General features: G+C 41.4%; 2 protein-coding genes across 2 annotated transcripts; both read left to right on the top strand.

The window, feature by feature from the left end:
- The first annotated feature begins 824 nt into the window (after positions 1-824).
- On the top strand, positions 825-10413 carry si:ch73-100l22.3 (uncharacterized). Its single transcript, XM_051070790.1, is given in 13 exon segments — positions 825-1386; positions 1388-1489; positions 1906-2031; positions 2170-2880; positions 2882-3769; positions 3771-4818; positions 5048-5175; positions 6857-6958; positions 7471-7587; positions 7719-7820; positions 7989-8105; positions 8575-8657; positions 9103-10413. Coding segments are annotated over 13 exon segments (3717 nt in total). The 5' UTR covers positions 825-1353; the 3' UTR covers positions 9263-10413.
- A 102-nt stretch (positions 10414-10515) lies between these two features.
- Positions 10516-16188, top strand: sirt7 (sirtuin 7). Its single transcript, XM_018664696.2, has 10 exons — positions 10516-10709; positions 10833-10970; positions 12152-12256; positions 12333-12403; positions 12511-12583; positions 12678-12776; positions 13263-13499; positions 14092-14172; positions 14288-14394; positions 14567-16188. The coding sequence occupies exons 1-10, from the start codon at positions 10605-10607 to the stop codon at positions 14769-14771; spliced, it is 1221 nt and encodes a 406-aa protein (XP_018520212.1). The 5' UTR covers positions 10516-10604; the 3' UTR covers positions 14772-16188.
- Positions 16189-16660: the final 472 nt, after the last annotated feature.

Genomic DNA, 16660 nt, shown 5'->3' with positions numbered 1-16660 from the left:
CTAGTGTATGTAAAGCAGATATAAGGTGCCCTTATGCTTTCCTGTATTGAGAAAACATCTCCTTATTATTCCTATGCATGAAAATACAAAGAATGAATCAGTCTCTGATGCTGTTGTATTAAAACAAGCTAGAAAAAAGCCCACATGATAGTGAATGAACAGAACATTTTAAAATGTGTTACTGTATAAATCTGTGATGCATGCATGATAGGCCTATTAATGTTTGTAAATATGTGCCACAAGTCAGAAGTATGATACCCAACAGACCTTCTTCACAGCATTTTAATGATCAAACACAGGTGTAACTAGTAACACTGTTAACTGCTGCACTGCATTGCAATAACTGCTGGAACAGAGTCATCATTAATGTTATTAGTTTCACCTTTGCTTTTCCTACTGAGACAAATGTGTGCCGTGAGAAAGGCCTATCGGCATGCAGTACACATGCTGACTTGCACTCCTGTTAAACATACACAGATGTATGACAGCTTTAATCTAAAACCATAACTGCAAGCTTTTTCTTCAGATGATGCAGCTTTGAAGCGGTGGAGACTGTGCCAGTAAAATAAGTCAGGAGCCAGCAAATATCTGAAAGCAGTAATTCTGAGAGGAAACCATGGTTAACAGAATCATGTAGATATGGGACTGATAAATCTTCAGTTGCATATGTTCATTTCTTTGTTTAGCCAGTACAATCTGTAGGTGGCAGTATCACGTTAGCATCTGTTCCCTTTATCTCAAACCGGTCTGGATCCTGTGAAAACATGGAGCGCTATGATAATTTATCCGTTCTTGATACAAGCTTCGCAGACATATCGTTAGCTAAGAAGATCGGATTATATGTGGTTGGCTAGTGTGTTATGGTTCTCCTTTAATTAAAGTTATGTTTTGTGTTTTGAATGTGTATATTCGTTGTTTAATTATTCAGTAAATCACGTTCATACTGTGAATCCACTCCGGGTTTTGTGAGCGCCTCGACGGTTCGCCAACTGTCACTGTCTGTTGCTCCGGGAGGAGAGGCGGGTAAAAATGTAAACACTGATCCATCCTGATGGAGACTTTTGTTTGGTAGCTTGCTAGACTCCTTTTCTTCTGCTTTTGCTTCAGAAGTGACATTGTAGAGCCGCACTGCTCTTGCGTAGTTTTGTTCTCTCACGTCTTTAATCTATTTTGACCTCACCCGTTTGGTATTAAAGGCTACCCAGCTCCGCATTAGCTATCTAGGTTAGCTAGCTAGTGTTACAGCTCGGCAGCTAACGTTAGCCGGGACACCAAGTTAATGTCAATATATTCGTCTTAGTTGTACCTTTAAAGTGTCTAACGTTACTACCTACTATATCCTGATGCAACTTGATGGAGGACTACGACAAGTTTGTGCAGCGTCGTCATCTTCCAGCTGAGGAAAGGTGAAGAGGAGGAGGAACTCAGCAGACCTTCACCTGCATCCTCTCTCATCCGCGTCCATGGACGACCCATCCTTCCTCCCCTGGTATGAGCCTGGTTTTCCATCACGGCTGAGGGTTTCAGTGTTAGAGAACAAGACGCAGTAATATTGCTGAAGACTTGACCACTGTGCTATCTGTCTGTGTAGCGTAGCTAATGCACTGTCATGCTGTAACTTATTGTTTTCATCATGGTGCTGTAACAACGATATGGAAGGTGATGCACAGCCTTCTAGTTTGTCATATGTTAGGTTAGCCATGCTCGCTTGTAGTTGTAAATATAATATATTTGGATTTTTAAACACTTGGTTGGACAAACGTGTCACTATTTCGTGATATATAGACCATTAATCGGTTAATTAAAAAAATCTAGAACAGAATACTGTTAATGAAATTACTCTTTAGTTGCAGTTCTTGTGTGAAATGTCCATGACATCCCTTGTATGCTTTCTAATGATAACAGCTCTCAGTGGAGCAGAGAGAGGAGATGCAGCGACATAAAGAAGAAGCACGAAAAGTTGTTGGCCGTAGGAAATTGAAGGATGATCCAAGAATGGCCTATGTGCAAACCATTCTGCACAGTGTTCAGGTAACTGAAGTCCTGATATTGTCAGCTGTCCTCTTTAGAAGTTTAATATGTGCTTGTATTTGTGTTCCTACATTACTGCAGTTCTTTTGAATGATTAGAGACATTGTTGGACATTATTTTCTTTCTCTCAAATTGCAGCTGAGAAAGACGCCAACACTGGAGGAACTGCTTCAGGAGTCAGGGGTTAACACAAAATCTTTATATTCCTACACCACTAGCAGTGGATCAGTGTCACAGAGTGATTTTTTAATTGGAACAAAGGATAGTCTGTTGCTCTCGCCACCCCCTGAAAAGAAAGGAGAGGATAGACTTTCTCCTCCTCCTGCTACATCAATGATGTGTAGTGCCTTTTTCACTTCTGATGTGACACCTGAGCAAAGTTACCATGAAGGATGCCTTATTAACCAACATGACAGCCAACAGGGATCACAGCCAAGCCACTCACTATCCTCAGGTTATGTGACCTGCGAGAATGTCGAAAACACCATCAGTGTCTCTGGAATGATTGAAGCAGGGAGTGAGAGCCGTGGCTTTGGCTTCTCAGAGGGATCATATAGTATAGGTGGCTTTTTCCTTCACAGCACCTCAAATACAATTGCCAAAATGCCAGAAATTATCAGCCACCCTCCCATAGATGGAGAGGAATTAGAAAGGAGTGGACTGGAGTCGTCCTTTTGTAATAACTTCATAGCTGTAAAAGACATTTGTTGCACATCGTTGCAGGAGGATTCAGTTTTATGTGACCATTTACCAGCGACTGAAAGCAGTCACCTGGACAGCACAGAGAGTGGAGATAACACTCAGTCTACTGCAGTACTTGACCTTGACAAAGATCACATTTTGGACTAGAAGTGAGGACCCAGTGTCTTCAGCAGAAAACAGTGGCTTTTCAGATAATCCAGAGTTATCAGAGACACCAAGCACTCATCGTTGTCCAGCAACAGAACTGCATAGTCAGCATGAGCCCAGAGAAACAGAACCAGCAGACAACCATGTAGATGAAGCAAATCCATCTGAGGAGCCATATCGTCTGAGCCTCCAGGCCTTGCTGAAGAAATCTCAGGAGTATCGGCGTCACCAGCGGATGCTTAGGAACCAAGCCAAAAACACTAAAATCCAGGAGAGGACTCAAGAACAGCCAAGAGCAAGGGCAGAGGAGCAGAGCCTCTCTGATAAGGAGAACGACGAGTCCCCTTACAAGGGGACTGTGACTGCAGAGGGGAAAAAAACTAAAGAGAGGAGAGGCACTTTTATTCCGACAGTGGAAACATCATTTAAAAAATCCTCTGAAAATGAGAAGATGATTGAGAGTGAGTTCACTGGAAAAAAGACCAACGTTAACTCTGATAGCACACATTTAACAGCCTATGAAAACGCTAAGGAAATGGCTAGAGTTGAAGAGGAAACAACTTTCAAAAATAATAAGCTAAACAGTTCACAAGAGGTCATAACAGAGCCTAAACAAATTAGCGCCTTCATCCAGCAACAGCCTGAGTCAGCAGAAGCCTCCCCGGTCCAGGAAGCCTTCTACTTGACCAGTGAACAGAATACCACCTGTTCTAAAGGTATATTTAAAGGAGTAGAGAAATATCACACAATCCCAGCCCCTAATTTCTGTATGAGTCCTGTACGTTGCAAAAGCAGAGGCAGTATCAGAGACAGAGAACCTGTTGATGGGGTCATGACCTCAAAGGGGAAGGTTGTGGTCAACACTGGTTCAAATGAACACCACCTGTGTTGAAGAGGAAAGTAACCTGTTACATCCAAACAGTCACACAGCAGCTCCTTCCACTATGAATCTCACAGTTGAAGGCGATGTAACAAGTGTTTTAGCCAAGAGTTCAGAGCACATAGATCAGCTTGAATCAAACCTGTCCAGTCTAAAAGTACTGATCTTAGATTTGGAGTCAACTGTGAAAGAAAACTTGGAGAATCGCAGCCAAACTGGGAGCAACACGCAAAATGAGGTCAGTTTTAAAGGCATCGAGTGCTCTGAGAAAAGTAAAAATAATCAACATATGCAGCTACCTCAAAGTGATTGTGACCATTGGGAGGATAAGTTGAGGGATGATGATGTTGATAGCAATGATACAGAATATATGGAGTGGCCTGGAAGACAATCGTTCAACAATAGTAAAAACAAGAATGAAGATACAGGACCTGAACCAGTCTTCAGTGACGCAGATGATGTTCCTCTCATCATGCAGGAAAAAGGAAAAGAGGCAGTTAATTTAAGAGAGATCTGGCTCGTCAAAGCCTTAGCTACAGAGAGAGTAAAGGAAAAAGGAATTGATAAAGAAGAACTTATGAAGAGTTACGGACCGCATCGCAGCTTTAGAAAACAGCAGCCATCAGCTAAATGTATCCTGTCTACAGCACAACAGATTCGCATTCCTGATATATTCAGAAACGTTCCATCTGAAACCACGGTCCCATGTAACGTCTCAGTGCTCTCAGATACCAGTAACCATCCAGCGGAAAGGAGGAATGAGACAGCTGTGGAAGGTCATGACTCTACTCACTCGCCGTCTCTCAACCAGTCGTATGATGTGGACAAACCATCAGGTCTGTGGCTCCTCGAAGGCTCAGGGCCTGACTTGGGCTCAAATGGTCACCTTTTTCAGGAGAAGCAGCTGACTCCAGAGAGTGGGGAAGAGGGTCAGGGTGGGGTTTCCAAAGTCAAACGGAGACTGCTCATGCACATGACAGAGGAGTCCCAGGAAAGGAGTGCAGATACCAGCGGAGGAGCAGGCTGTGTGGTCAGACCCAGCTCCAGCACTCCTAGAGGTAAGATCAGGACTGTCAAAATAAAAGCAATGAAGCCCTGAGAGTAGGTTCCCACTCCAGTGGTGTTTCACTTTAAATTTCAATATTTCAATATATATGTTCAGTTTCCAGTTTGGTTAAGCAAAGTATATTTTAAACTTTTCTGCTGTATTAGTCAGGATTTGTGACTGTGATGTGATGCAAACAGATCATCTTTATATTTGCAATATATTGTACTTATTGGTTTTAGCAACAGTGCGGTGGTATGAAAACTGTGGCAGTCACAAGAGCAAGCAGGAGCAACTGAAGCAGGCCCATGCTGCCCAGGTCAGAGCCCTGCAAGATGAGCACAGGAGACAACAGGAGGAACTACTACAGGTGAGACAGTGGGATGGATTATTGGTAATAATGGGTGAAGAAGCAGATTTTATTAAGATTGCAGATTTGCAAAAAAAAAAAAAAATAGAGAGCTATATGAAGCCAAAAAATAGGAGTCTGCAGCTGCATTTTTGGAGTTTTATCTCACAGTACAACTGTAATCTTAACGTCTTCAGGCTAGTTTAGACTGTTTGGGGTTATGGGATTTTTTTGACAGGAACAGAAGTGAAGAATATTGAATACAATACAACATTTCCTCTTGACTTGCAAATGACAAGTTTTGTAAAACAGTATGGAGGAAATGAAAGAAAATCTGAAATTAGATGTTTCTGAAACACCAAAACAACCGACCGTGTATCAAAACCAAATATGGTTCAAACACAGTCATTGATATTTCCTCCATCCCATTGGTCCGCTTCTTGCATTAGATTGCATCACGTATTGCTGTACAGATCTAGCACTACGTAATTCCTGTACTGCTGCCATAATTCACTCTACCAGGGGTTTTGACTCCACCCAAAGTCACCTATGAGGAATTAAGAATTAATGTCCAGCCCAGTGTTTCCATTGTTTTAAAATTAGAATAGATGATGAGAGTTTCTAACCAATTCACTAAGCTGTGATCAAATACTTCTTTTGAAAATAGAAACAGACCTTTGGCAGGCTCTGGCACTGTTCTGCATGTGAGCACACACACACACACACACACATGTTGTCTTCCTACCTGTTAGAGTGTGCTTCTGCAGACTTGGGTTGTGGGCAGACTACAGACATCTGCTCATTACAAGAGACCCTCAGACACACAGGGATTCTACCATAAATGTTTCATTATATCCCTAAGAGGCGAGCTGGCATAGTCGCCTGTTTGTGTGTGTGTGTGCGCGCGCGTGCATGTGCGTGCACATGCAAGACTTCAAGGACGCCTGCTGCTCTCTGGCAACCAGTTCTCGTTTCTTCAGCTTGTGTCTGTATTTGTTCTTGGCCAGTGTCCTTGCCCTATTAATCACAGTCTCTGTTTAATTTATGTATCCTTAACAACAATATAATTAACATAAGCTGTTTAATAAAAAGACTTCTTTTCGACTCCCCTCTGTCCTTCCATCATTTGTGATGTGATGAGAGTACGAGCTGGCTGGACTCTGACAGAGGGAGGAGGGGATCCAGGGAATTGACACAGAAAGGGAAAGGATAATTTGTTTAATTCATGAGCGTCTGTGGTTAAGTGCCAGATCGTCCCGCCGAGTGCCACCACTAATGGTCCCTTATCCGTCTCCTATCTTTTTTCCTCTCCTCTCATCCCTCTCTTTGTTTTGTCTCATACCTCCTCCAACATAATTTTTACTCTCTGGCTGTATTCATTTTCTCCATCTCTCCTGTCTCATCATCCCCGTCATCCCTCTCCTCCTCCTCTGCTCCCTCTCTCATTTCATCCCTCTTGCCTCTGTGCCCCGTCTCTCCCCTTCTGTCTCTTCCTCTCTACCCTCAATTAATTTCTTCCTCCTGCTTCATTTGCTGTCCTCTCCAATTCAATATTTTCCAACCTTGTCTGCTCCCAAATGCACACATGCGTGCCTGCACACACACACACACACACATGCATTTGCCCTCTTTTTCTTTCCCTCCACCCTTATGTCCTCCTCCTGTCTCTCTCTCTCTCTCTCTGCCTGTCTGTCTCTCTCAGGCGTTAGCGGTGCGTTACCATCTCCTCCAGAGCGTGTCCTTCCCCTGCTCCATGTCAACCTTACATCTCGGGGACATGCCGACCTTTTCTACCCTCTCTCAGGTATTATCATCACATTTGTTCACTAATGTCAGTGATGCAAACAGCTTGTCTTACTTATCCTTGTATCTGCAGGATTTTTATTAATCACCAGTTGGCTGACACAGTAAGGTGAAACAGATAGTTCTCCCTCGATGTCTTATTCCTCATCAGTAATCTCCATCATCTGTTATTACTCCCTAGTATCTACCCCAGAACAGCAGCTCAGGGTCAGTTAGACTACATTTGTTCAACAAACAAACATCCCTTTAATGCAACAGCTCTAGAATCAACAAGTGAGTGACAGCACATCAGCTGCTTATTATTCGTCTTATTATTCTCTATTATAATGATGAGCTGTGAGTCCACTTGCGTTGATGCACTAAACAGATGCCAACCAAAAGACCTTGAGAATCTGCATGGGAAATTAATTGGTTGTCATTGATGGAATTAGCATTCTCCTCTGTCTTCCCCTCTGGTCCTCATTATTCACCCCTCTCATCACTCGTTCTCCCCTCTTCATCCTCTTCCCTCAGCCCTCCAGCCCACTGTCAGAGCACTACCGCCCCCTGCTGTCAGCGGTCGTGAAAGGCTTTTTAACTCGCAGGCTGCTGAGGACAGAGAGAGTGGCGCAGCTGGTGCGCACCATCAGAGTAAGCAGAGACACAGTAGTGTCACATCTGTCTCTAGTAACACTCTGTCTTATTGTCATAAAGCAAACAAGCACTGTATGTTGATTACAGCTCTGTGTGTGTGTGTGTGTGTGTGTGTGTGTGACATCTAGGACACGCAGCAGTTCCTGCATGCCTTCCAGCAGCAGAGCCCTGGCAGAGGAGAGTTCTGTAGTAGACAGGACCTCTTATTGCAGGAAAGAGTCAATCTGCAGGTACGAAGGCAAAAATGTGTTGTAAACATCTGTTAACTTTCCCTCCACTTCTCTTCTACACTGACAACTGGGCAATTATTCCCTCCATTAGCAGTTACCACTACAGAGACTGTGATTACACACATTCATTCAAGCCATCGTCTGCTCTGTTATTGTTTGCCCCTCCAGCTGCGCACTGCACGTTATGAGGTCTATGACATATTCTTCAGCCTGTCAGCTGCAGAGAGGATGCAGCTCATCAGCTGGGACAGAGAGCTGGTCAGGGAGAGAGAGCTCAGACAACAGGTAACCTTTTAAGAACCTCTGGCCAAGCTGAAAAAAATCATACACATTGAAGGAGTGGTTGCTTCTCACTAGTAAGAAAGTGAAATCATTACAAATAATGCAAATCAAGATCAGGTTAGGGCTGCATGTTACCTTGAAACACTTACATCACATAACAGGCAGGTGTGACTGCACCACTGGGCCAAAACTGAACACTACAGAGAAATATCAGTACCTAATTACACCAGTTAGGATCCATTTCTAATCATTCATATTCAAAATAGCGACAACATATCTGCTTTAATTTTCCCAACACAGTACTTACTATGTTAATCTGGTCTCTTAAAGTAGTCAGAAAGAACTGATTCTGTGCTGATTCAATGTACTTTTCCTTTCTATTAGTACATGTTACAAATGTTAGTATTATAATAAGAGTGTGAAGATAGTGTTCTGTACAAAGATATTTATGCTTGTGTGTGTGCTTGTTTAGAGTGGGCACACAGGCCATCCCAGAAGAAAGACTTCTCTGTCAGCTGCAACACAAAAATCACTGGAGAGGAAGAGAGGAATCATGTGAGTTTCCTTGTTGTGTGTGTGAATTGCTTAAGTGTTGTTTTTGTGATGTGTTCATTTGTAAAGACACATGTGGACATGATTATTACTAAAACAGTCACAGCTCAGGATGAATGTCAAAATGTTAGTTACTGCAGCTTAAGAAAATGCCTGACTGTAACACAGTGCTCCTGATCTCATCACTGCAGATCCCACAGTCTCAACACAGCATGAATCCAACCTGTGAAAACAAGATTTATTAGTGGATTTTTTACACATCATTTTGATGCAGTTAAAATTCCTGATCACACATTTTTCAGTGTCCCAGTAATTATCACAGCTAGCTGAAATAGCAGCAAGCCACTTAATTATTTAATGAACTGAAAATCTTGCACTACAGGGAAACATTTTTTTTCACAGGCAGTAGCTTTGTGAGTGTGTTAAACCCGCCTTCTCTTCCATCCAGGATCCAGAAAAAGGCAGCAGAGAGGCACAGGGGGGTTGTGACGAGGACTGGACACAAGACTGGATTCTCTGCCGAGCAGCCACTGGAAACCAAACGAGGACAGTTCAGAGCAAATCCTCAGAGAGTCCCCAAGAGCACTTACTCCACTAGGCCCCGATGACACTTTCTTAATTGGCCCCAGTGAGGACTCCTAATAAGGCCTCTAGCCATTACATGAATATTGTATAAGTAATCATCTGAGAATTTCTAAATCCAAAATCCAGATTTGACAAAAAGTGATGCCTGTTGCTGACTAACACATTTTTGTATTTCATATCTGAATTCTTGGGGAAGTTTTACCCTCTTCAGCTAGGGTATACATTATTATAGTGACTTCAGTTTCACTCACCTAGAGCAGTTTCACAATAATTGGATGCTCAGAGTTGGGAATAAAACATCACTGCAGCCACTCTGTTTTGGAATGCTTCAGCAGCAGCTTTAAAGCTCTGTGCACTGCACCTGAAAGATGATGTATAGACTTCACAGTGGACATAGGACACGCACAGGTATAGTGAATAATATTAATGATGGCTACATTCTAGTGTTTCCCAATCTGGCGGTCACAAGGTAGATCTTGTGAGATGATTAATGCAGGAAAATAGCAAAAATATATTTATGAAACATAAGATTATTAAAAAAAAAAAATACTTTGCTGTGATCTTTCCATTTGTCTTTTGAATTACTGGACCAGGCCTCCAAAAACTCATTGTGTTACATTATAATTACTTCCTGGCTGATTGTTCACAACTTATATACATATAACCTGTGAAATAGTTCACTGGAGTGGAACCATGATTAAGGTTATTAATTACACCTGTGCATATCTTGCTGCAGTATGTCACAATCTCCACTGTGAAAAAACCTAACGTGGACCAGTTAATTATTTGAATGTGCATTGCAGTGTTTTTCCAGTTCCCCAATGTTAAATCTCTGCTCCGTTTGCTGGACTCAAACATTTAATTATTGTATTTATGTGCCTGCTTACTTGCCACCAAAAACATAAGCACATATTGAACTCATTTAGTATGATATTTACAGTATTTTTGTACTTCCATATATCCAAATATCCAGCTCCAGATGTTAGTGTTGATGCTAATACTTGAATAGTGTGTTACTACCAAGTGTTGCCTTCCATGTTTGTCCTAGAATATTAGGATTACACATCAGCCAAAACACAAGTAAACCTTTGCAGTTTTTCAAAGGGATTTTGGAACTGTTTTATATATTATTTATTTGTACGTGGTTTGCAATAAATGTTTCTTGTCGCTTTAATGTTTCTGTGAAGTTTGTGAAAGCTGAAACTTAATTAAAAACATGTACATCCTCCCAGCAGCAGAGGGCGCTGCGGCCTGTCTCCCTCTCACCTCTACACGGACAACACATCCGGCCCGGCTGTCGTTGGTCGCTAGTGAAATGAGCTTTGTTTTGAATAGAAAGCTACTTCTCAGCTGATTTAAAACAGGATGGCAGAGGAGGCAGACACCGGTGTTTCTTCGCGGGCTGAGAGAAAAGCATTAGAAAAGGCCAAAATACTACAACGGGAAAGCGAGAGGAAGATCTTCAGACTGGTAAGACGAGAAAATAGCACATTTAGAGCTACTACTGCCAAGCTAGTTGGCTAAAACAGCAGCCCATTGCTGTTTGCAGTGTTTCTGAGCCCGACCAGGTTTTTCTTAATTTGTCAATTGAAGGTTGGACGAGTCCTGAAGAAACCGGAGGCTGAGCGGTCAGAGGAGGAGGCCTCTGTGTTACTGCTGCACAGAGACACTGTGGAGGAGCACTGCAAGAGACAAGTCCGCAGAAATGTGCTCAAGAGGAAGCAGGAGGAGGTGAGACTGTCAGGCCCAGTGAGCTAACTTGAGTAGGAGGGTTTTCACCCGCATCAGATGGTGAAAGAACCAAGACTGGTTTAGTTTAAATGACAAAAGCCACTCGAGTTATTTTAGTGGTTTCTCTATGACTAGAAAATATGAGACACCTGAGGTACTGTTCATTAGAGTATGAAGCAAAAGTCTTTGAAGATTTTACTTTTTCCCTGTCGTGATGGTATATTGTTATTTAAATGATATTATTGGTTCAGTATTACTGGTGTTTTAACATGTAAACATGCGTGTAACGTGTCAAATCAAGATCATTTAAATGCATTAAATGGCTGCATACCATTTACTGCAGTAATTAATAATATTTTATAAACAGATCATGTGTTTTTAACATAAGAACTTAATCTACAGCTTAGATGAATATAGTGGAGTATACAACATATGCACAGATAATTGTACAATATTAACAGACTAGATTATGATATGGCACCTCCTCCAAACATGGCCTCATGGTTACATAACACAGGACCCACATTTTCAAGGCCTTTTTTACTTCAGTTTTTTCCCCTGTTGGCATTCCAGCCTTGACACCATAGATACTGAAAGTCTTTTTTGTCTAAAGTACAGTTTGTTATACTAGGGTGGTGCTACAGGTAAAGCTAGAGTGTCAGGTAAGTCAAAATGTTTTTCCCACTAAAAGCTAATTTGCCCATTAGGAGATACTGTATGTTCTATGCAGTGTTGACATTTTAGCCTCAGAATGGCACCAAAGGAGAACTTACTATGGAGTGAATGTTTACATCCTCTGGAAAGTCCAAATGTGTTCAGAAAATTCCATGATAACCTGTTTATTAGCCACAAGAATACTGGATACAACTCAAAATTCAAGGAACGCTGCACTGCTAAAATGTAGCAGTTAAAAAGTCAAATGTTTTTTTCTTGTGGGCACAAGATTAAAAATAAAACAACATGAATTTACGCTAGTCTGCCTCAGACAATCACAAGCAATGGGTAAAAGTAATATTTATCATTTATTTCAAATCTTTGAAAAACTGAAGGCATATTCATGGTCACTGGAGGCTGAATCCTTTCCTCCTGCAAGAGGTCATCCTGCTGTGTAGGCTACTAAACACAACAGATATATGTGGTCATAAACATTAAACGGTTTTCATTTCCTGTCGTTTCTGCAGGTGTTTGATGATGCTGATGAGCTGAAAAGTAAAGTCAGACAGCTGGCTGCGGCAGTCAAACAAGCAAATCACCTGGTGGTTTACACTGGAGCCGGGATCAGTACTGTACGCCAAACTCTGCATCTCCAGTTTCCTTTTCCTTGTGAGACTTTCACAGTACTGATGATTTCTTTCCTTTCAGGCAGCTTCTATCCCAGACTACAGGGGTCCTAATGGGGTGTGGACACAGCTGCAGAAAGGACGGACAGTCAGGTGAGATATGAGGTCACTGACATGATGTGATATTTGCTGCATAATTTTGTTCTAAATTGAATAAAAATCCCATTCTTTCTTCTTTCCTTGTTTCTCTTTACAAACAGTTCATCTGACCTGAGCAAAGCAGAGCCAACCCTCACACATATGTGTATTAGGATGCTACACAAGGAAAAGATGGTATGTGAGACAGATAGATAACTTATACTTTTAGGCGTTCTGTTGGTATGCATGGTACTTACAGTATATAAACAATATGTGTGTTTCTCTAAAGGTAAAACATGTCGTGTCCCAAAACTGTGATGGACTTCACCTGCGCAGCGGTCTACCCAGAAATGCCCTGTCTGAGCTCCATGGAAACATGTTTATTGAGGTGAAACACATGTCCACACACACACTCACACACACACACAGCCTCAGCTTTTTCCTCTTAATCACTCTGACATGAACCTGCTAGAAATATTTTTGGACCACTTTTGGATCCTCAAAAGCAGCATCTCAGCAGTATTCACAACTGTAGAGTGTTTGAGAAAAAAAATTCTTACAGATCGAGGCATATTTGTGATGCATCAGTCTGATCCATTTCTAATCGTTTGTTTCCTATGAGAACACCAGCTGTCAAAAATATCCCATCATGCTCAGAGAAAAACGGCACAGCATTTAGAACAAGTCAACTGTGAGTCAACATGTGACAAATAAACAGCAGCCACCAGTTTCTTGTTGCTTTTAAACTACAGTATGATGTTTATAGTGACTAAAGAGAGGGAGGCAACACTGAGCAACTGTATATTTATTTTGGGTTTTACACAGTCCTGGAAAAATGTTTCCAGTTATCTCCTGACATGCATCCTCTCCTTAGGTGTGCACGTCCTGTTCCCCAGTCAGGGAATATGTGCGGTTATTTGATGTGACGGAGCGGACATCGTTGCACCGGCACGGGACAGGCCGCACGTGCATGCACTGTTGCGGCGAACTCAGGGACACTATTGTACACTTTGGGGAACGCGGGACCCTGGAGCAACCTCTCAACTGGAAGGGAGCCGCAGAGGCTGCCAAGATGGCGGATGTTATCCTGTGCTTGGGCTCCAGTCTGAAGGTAGGTGAATCTGAAAATGTAATATGGTCCAGTAAAATCTGTCGTAGACTTAAGAGGTTAGCTCTAGACAGATGATCGTGATGTTTTATGTCTGTGGAGTCCCATATTCACAATATTGACTTAATATAGCTTTTAATTTAGCAGTTTACATGGATGACTGACAGAACAGATGAACTCATTTTCCTGTTTACATACTAAGACCACCAAGTTGACATTCACCTCTCCAGTACTTGCCCTGTCTTTCTGTCATCTTGTGGCCATTGTAAATCCTTTTTGGCTATGTCTTTTCACATTTTGGAAAAACATTGCTTTAAGCTTTTATTTTAATTTAGACGTCGTAGCATAGCATCTGTTGCAGCTTATTCTTTGAAATCTTTATAAAGTTATTTGTAGTCTAATATGACCTTGGGGGGAAATCTGAAAATGTTTTATTGCAGCTTATTTCTTAACTTAATATCAGAATGATGAATATCATGTTAACACAGTGACTGACATGCAGACATATATATTTTATTCTGTGATGTTTGTTTTAGTGATAATTATCTTGTAGCATCTTCATCACAGTAATATGCTCTGTCTCTTGTTCTTCTAGGTGCTGAAGAAATACGCTTGTCTGTGGTGCATGAACAGACCAGCTAGCAAAAGACCCAAACTCTTCATTGTCAACCTCCAGGTACATTTGGTTTTGTCCTTTTTAGGTGAATAAAATGCAAATGAATTTGCACCAGATGCAAATGAAATTTTAGCCATTCATTGGCTGATAATGTAGTTGTGTGTTTTTTCCCTAGTGGACACCGAAAGATGATCTGGCTTTGCTGAAAATTAATGGAAAGTGTGATGATGTCATGAGCCTCCTCATGGAGGAGCTGAACTTACAGATTCCTGTGTATAAACGGTAAGGACTGTATGAAGTAAATATGCCCAATGTATATTTCAGAGACACTAGTAACACATCTATATGTTAAAAAGTCAGATACTAATCAGATTAGATTAGATTAGATCATATTAGAAGAGATTAGACAAACTTTCTGCCTCAAAGTTCAGTTTCCCTCATTCTGTGTCATCAGGGCAGAGGATCCTATTTTCTGTCTAGCCACACCTCTGCGACCAGAGGAGGTGAACAGCCACACCCGAGAGGTCATAGCTCCTCCTGATGGGCAGCAGGACCGCTCAGCTGACCCTGGGAGACAAGCAGAAGAAGCCACAGCTGTGCAGGGAGGCTGGTTTGGGCGAGGCTATGGTAAAGGAAGGAAGAAGAAAAAAGCTACATAACTGACAGAACTTTACAGATTGCATACATTGTGGCCAAGTACTTTGCAGCCGCAGTAATCAATCCTAATGAGGGATTCAGATTTCAGTCCCATGATGGGGACAAGTTGGACTTGAATTTTCAGGGTGCTGTTGTGTCTTTTTGGCTGCATTAGTATGGTTTTGCCACATGCACTGAGTGTTTGTGTGAATAGACAAATAAATAGGAGATCTGCCATTTGAAAATGGCACTTTGCACCATGAACTTATTATTTTGTACAACATGCAGTTTTAAGTATCAGGATTTAAACATGTTTTTTGTTATGCTTCTCATGCTTCCATCTTTATGGCAGCTGAGTTACCCGGGTTAGTCAGAGTTTAGTCACAATAGGAGGAAGTAGTGACAAGTTTTGAATCCACTCCTTGATCAGTTTCTCTAATGACCCTCAGTATATCATAAATGTGGCATAATGTTTTTATAGCCATGTTTGAAACATATAGGTGCTGAAGGATTTTTGGTGGAATATCACTTTAAATTCTGTTTAATGGGTGCATTATCATAACTAGTTTAGTATGCAAAATGCAGCTGAATTGAGCATTAGCTAAAGGCAAATGGCCATATAATACTGGTGTCTAAAGTGCAAGTTCCTGTATACATGCTCGTGGAAAGTGTTATCTATCAGTGAAACACGAGTGACTTAAGTGTTTATGAGTAGCAAATGCCAGCAGAACAACAGCCGGATACCAAAGGCCAGTTTTTGGATTCTGTGCTGCCACAGCTTTTACTGAGAAGAGATTTAAAAAAAGACTGAGGAGGTCAGACTTTTACTACATTCATTCATAAACAAAAATTTATTTTTATAGTCTTTTTCAGACATTTAAACTTGTATTGTTGAATGTACGTTTTTCAACAGAGCGTATTCTTGTTTTTTTATTTTTTATGTATTTTGGTTTACTTAAATTATTTCCTGAACTCACACTCAACCTTCACTCTGCTGTCACCCATCCTCAGGTTTGCAGGTTACGTAGTACAGCTACTACTGTACTTTGGTTTACTGAAGTTGTTGAATTTGTTTATGTTTACATTTTTTAAATCTTGTTTGTTTACAGCTCTGTAGAAGGAAAGCTGAGTTTTGAATTTTGACTTAAATTTTGATTAGTTCTTTGTGTCAGGTTATGTTACTGTTACCTTGGTAATAGAAACCACCAAATAGGTGTCTCTATTGATTTGTCTCAGGAAGATCCAGTAGTATTAATGATCACATCCTGTACCATAGTATCAGAAGTTGTGAAAGGCCAGACTAGCCACGATAAGCTAGTGCTCATCATTCCTGAAACTCAAGCCAGTGCTAAAACTGGATGTGAAAACTCCTTTGTTGTCTCGATATTGTGTAAAGAAGTTGTTATATTTGTAAGACAATAAAGTGTTTCTCATATTAAATTGTCTGTTTATGATAATCTGCATTTTCATTGTACTGTCCCTTGACGAGGCAGTGAAGGTTCACAGTGAAGGTTCTGGGTTCGAGCCCAGGGCTTTTCTGTGTGGATTTTACATGTTTACATGGGTACTCCAGCTTCCTCCCACAGTCCAAAGACATGCATCTTAGGTTAATTGGTAACTCTAAATTGCCTGTAGGTGTGAATGTGAGTGTGATTGGTTGTTTGTCTCTATATGTTGGATGGACTGGTGACCCGTACAGGGTGTACCCCACTTCTCACCCAATGTCAGCTGGGATAGGCTCCAGCCCCCCTGCGACCCTTAACAGATAGTGGTATAGATGATGGATGGATGCCCCTTGCCTGCTAGTGGACTCATATTAGTAGTAATATTATAGTACACTTGATTTATAGACTTGACAGTACTGTAGCTTGTAGCAATACCACAATGCGATGTGTGTCACGTCAAGTGAGTT

This window comes from Lates calcarifer, linkage group LG5 (genome assembly GCF_001640805.2).
Source record: "Lates calcarifer isolate ASB-BC8 linkage group LG5, TLL_Latcal_v3, whole genome shotgun sequence".
Classification (NCBI taxonomy): Eukaryota; Metazoa; Chordata; class Actinopteri; family Centropomidae; genus Lates; species Lates calcarifer.
The sequence above is the reverse complement of the archived record's forward strand: the minus strand, read 5'-3'. Positions and strand labels throughout refer to the sequence as shown.

Bases quoted from the DNA above. Each gene is read 5' to 3' on its own strand.
- sirt7 (XM_018664696.2), top strand. From the start codon at position 10,605: ATGGCAGAGGAGGCAGACACCGGTGTTTCTTCGCGGGCTGAGAGAAAA. The intron at 12,257-12,332 runs GTACGCCAAACT...CTTTCCTTTCAG, and splicing joins CTGGAGCCGGGATCAGTACT to GCAGCTTCTATCCCAGACTA. The intron at 14,173-14,287 runs GTACATTTGGTT...TTTTTTCCCTAG, and splicing joins TCTTCATTGTCAACCTCCAG to TGGACACCGAAAGATGATCT.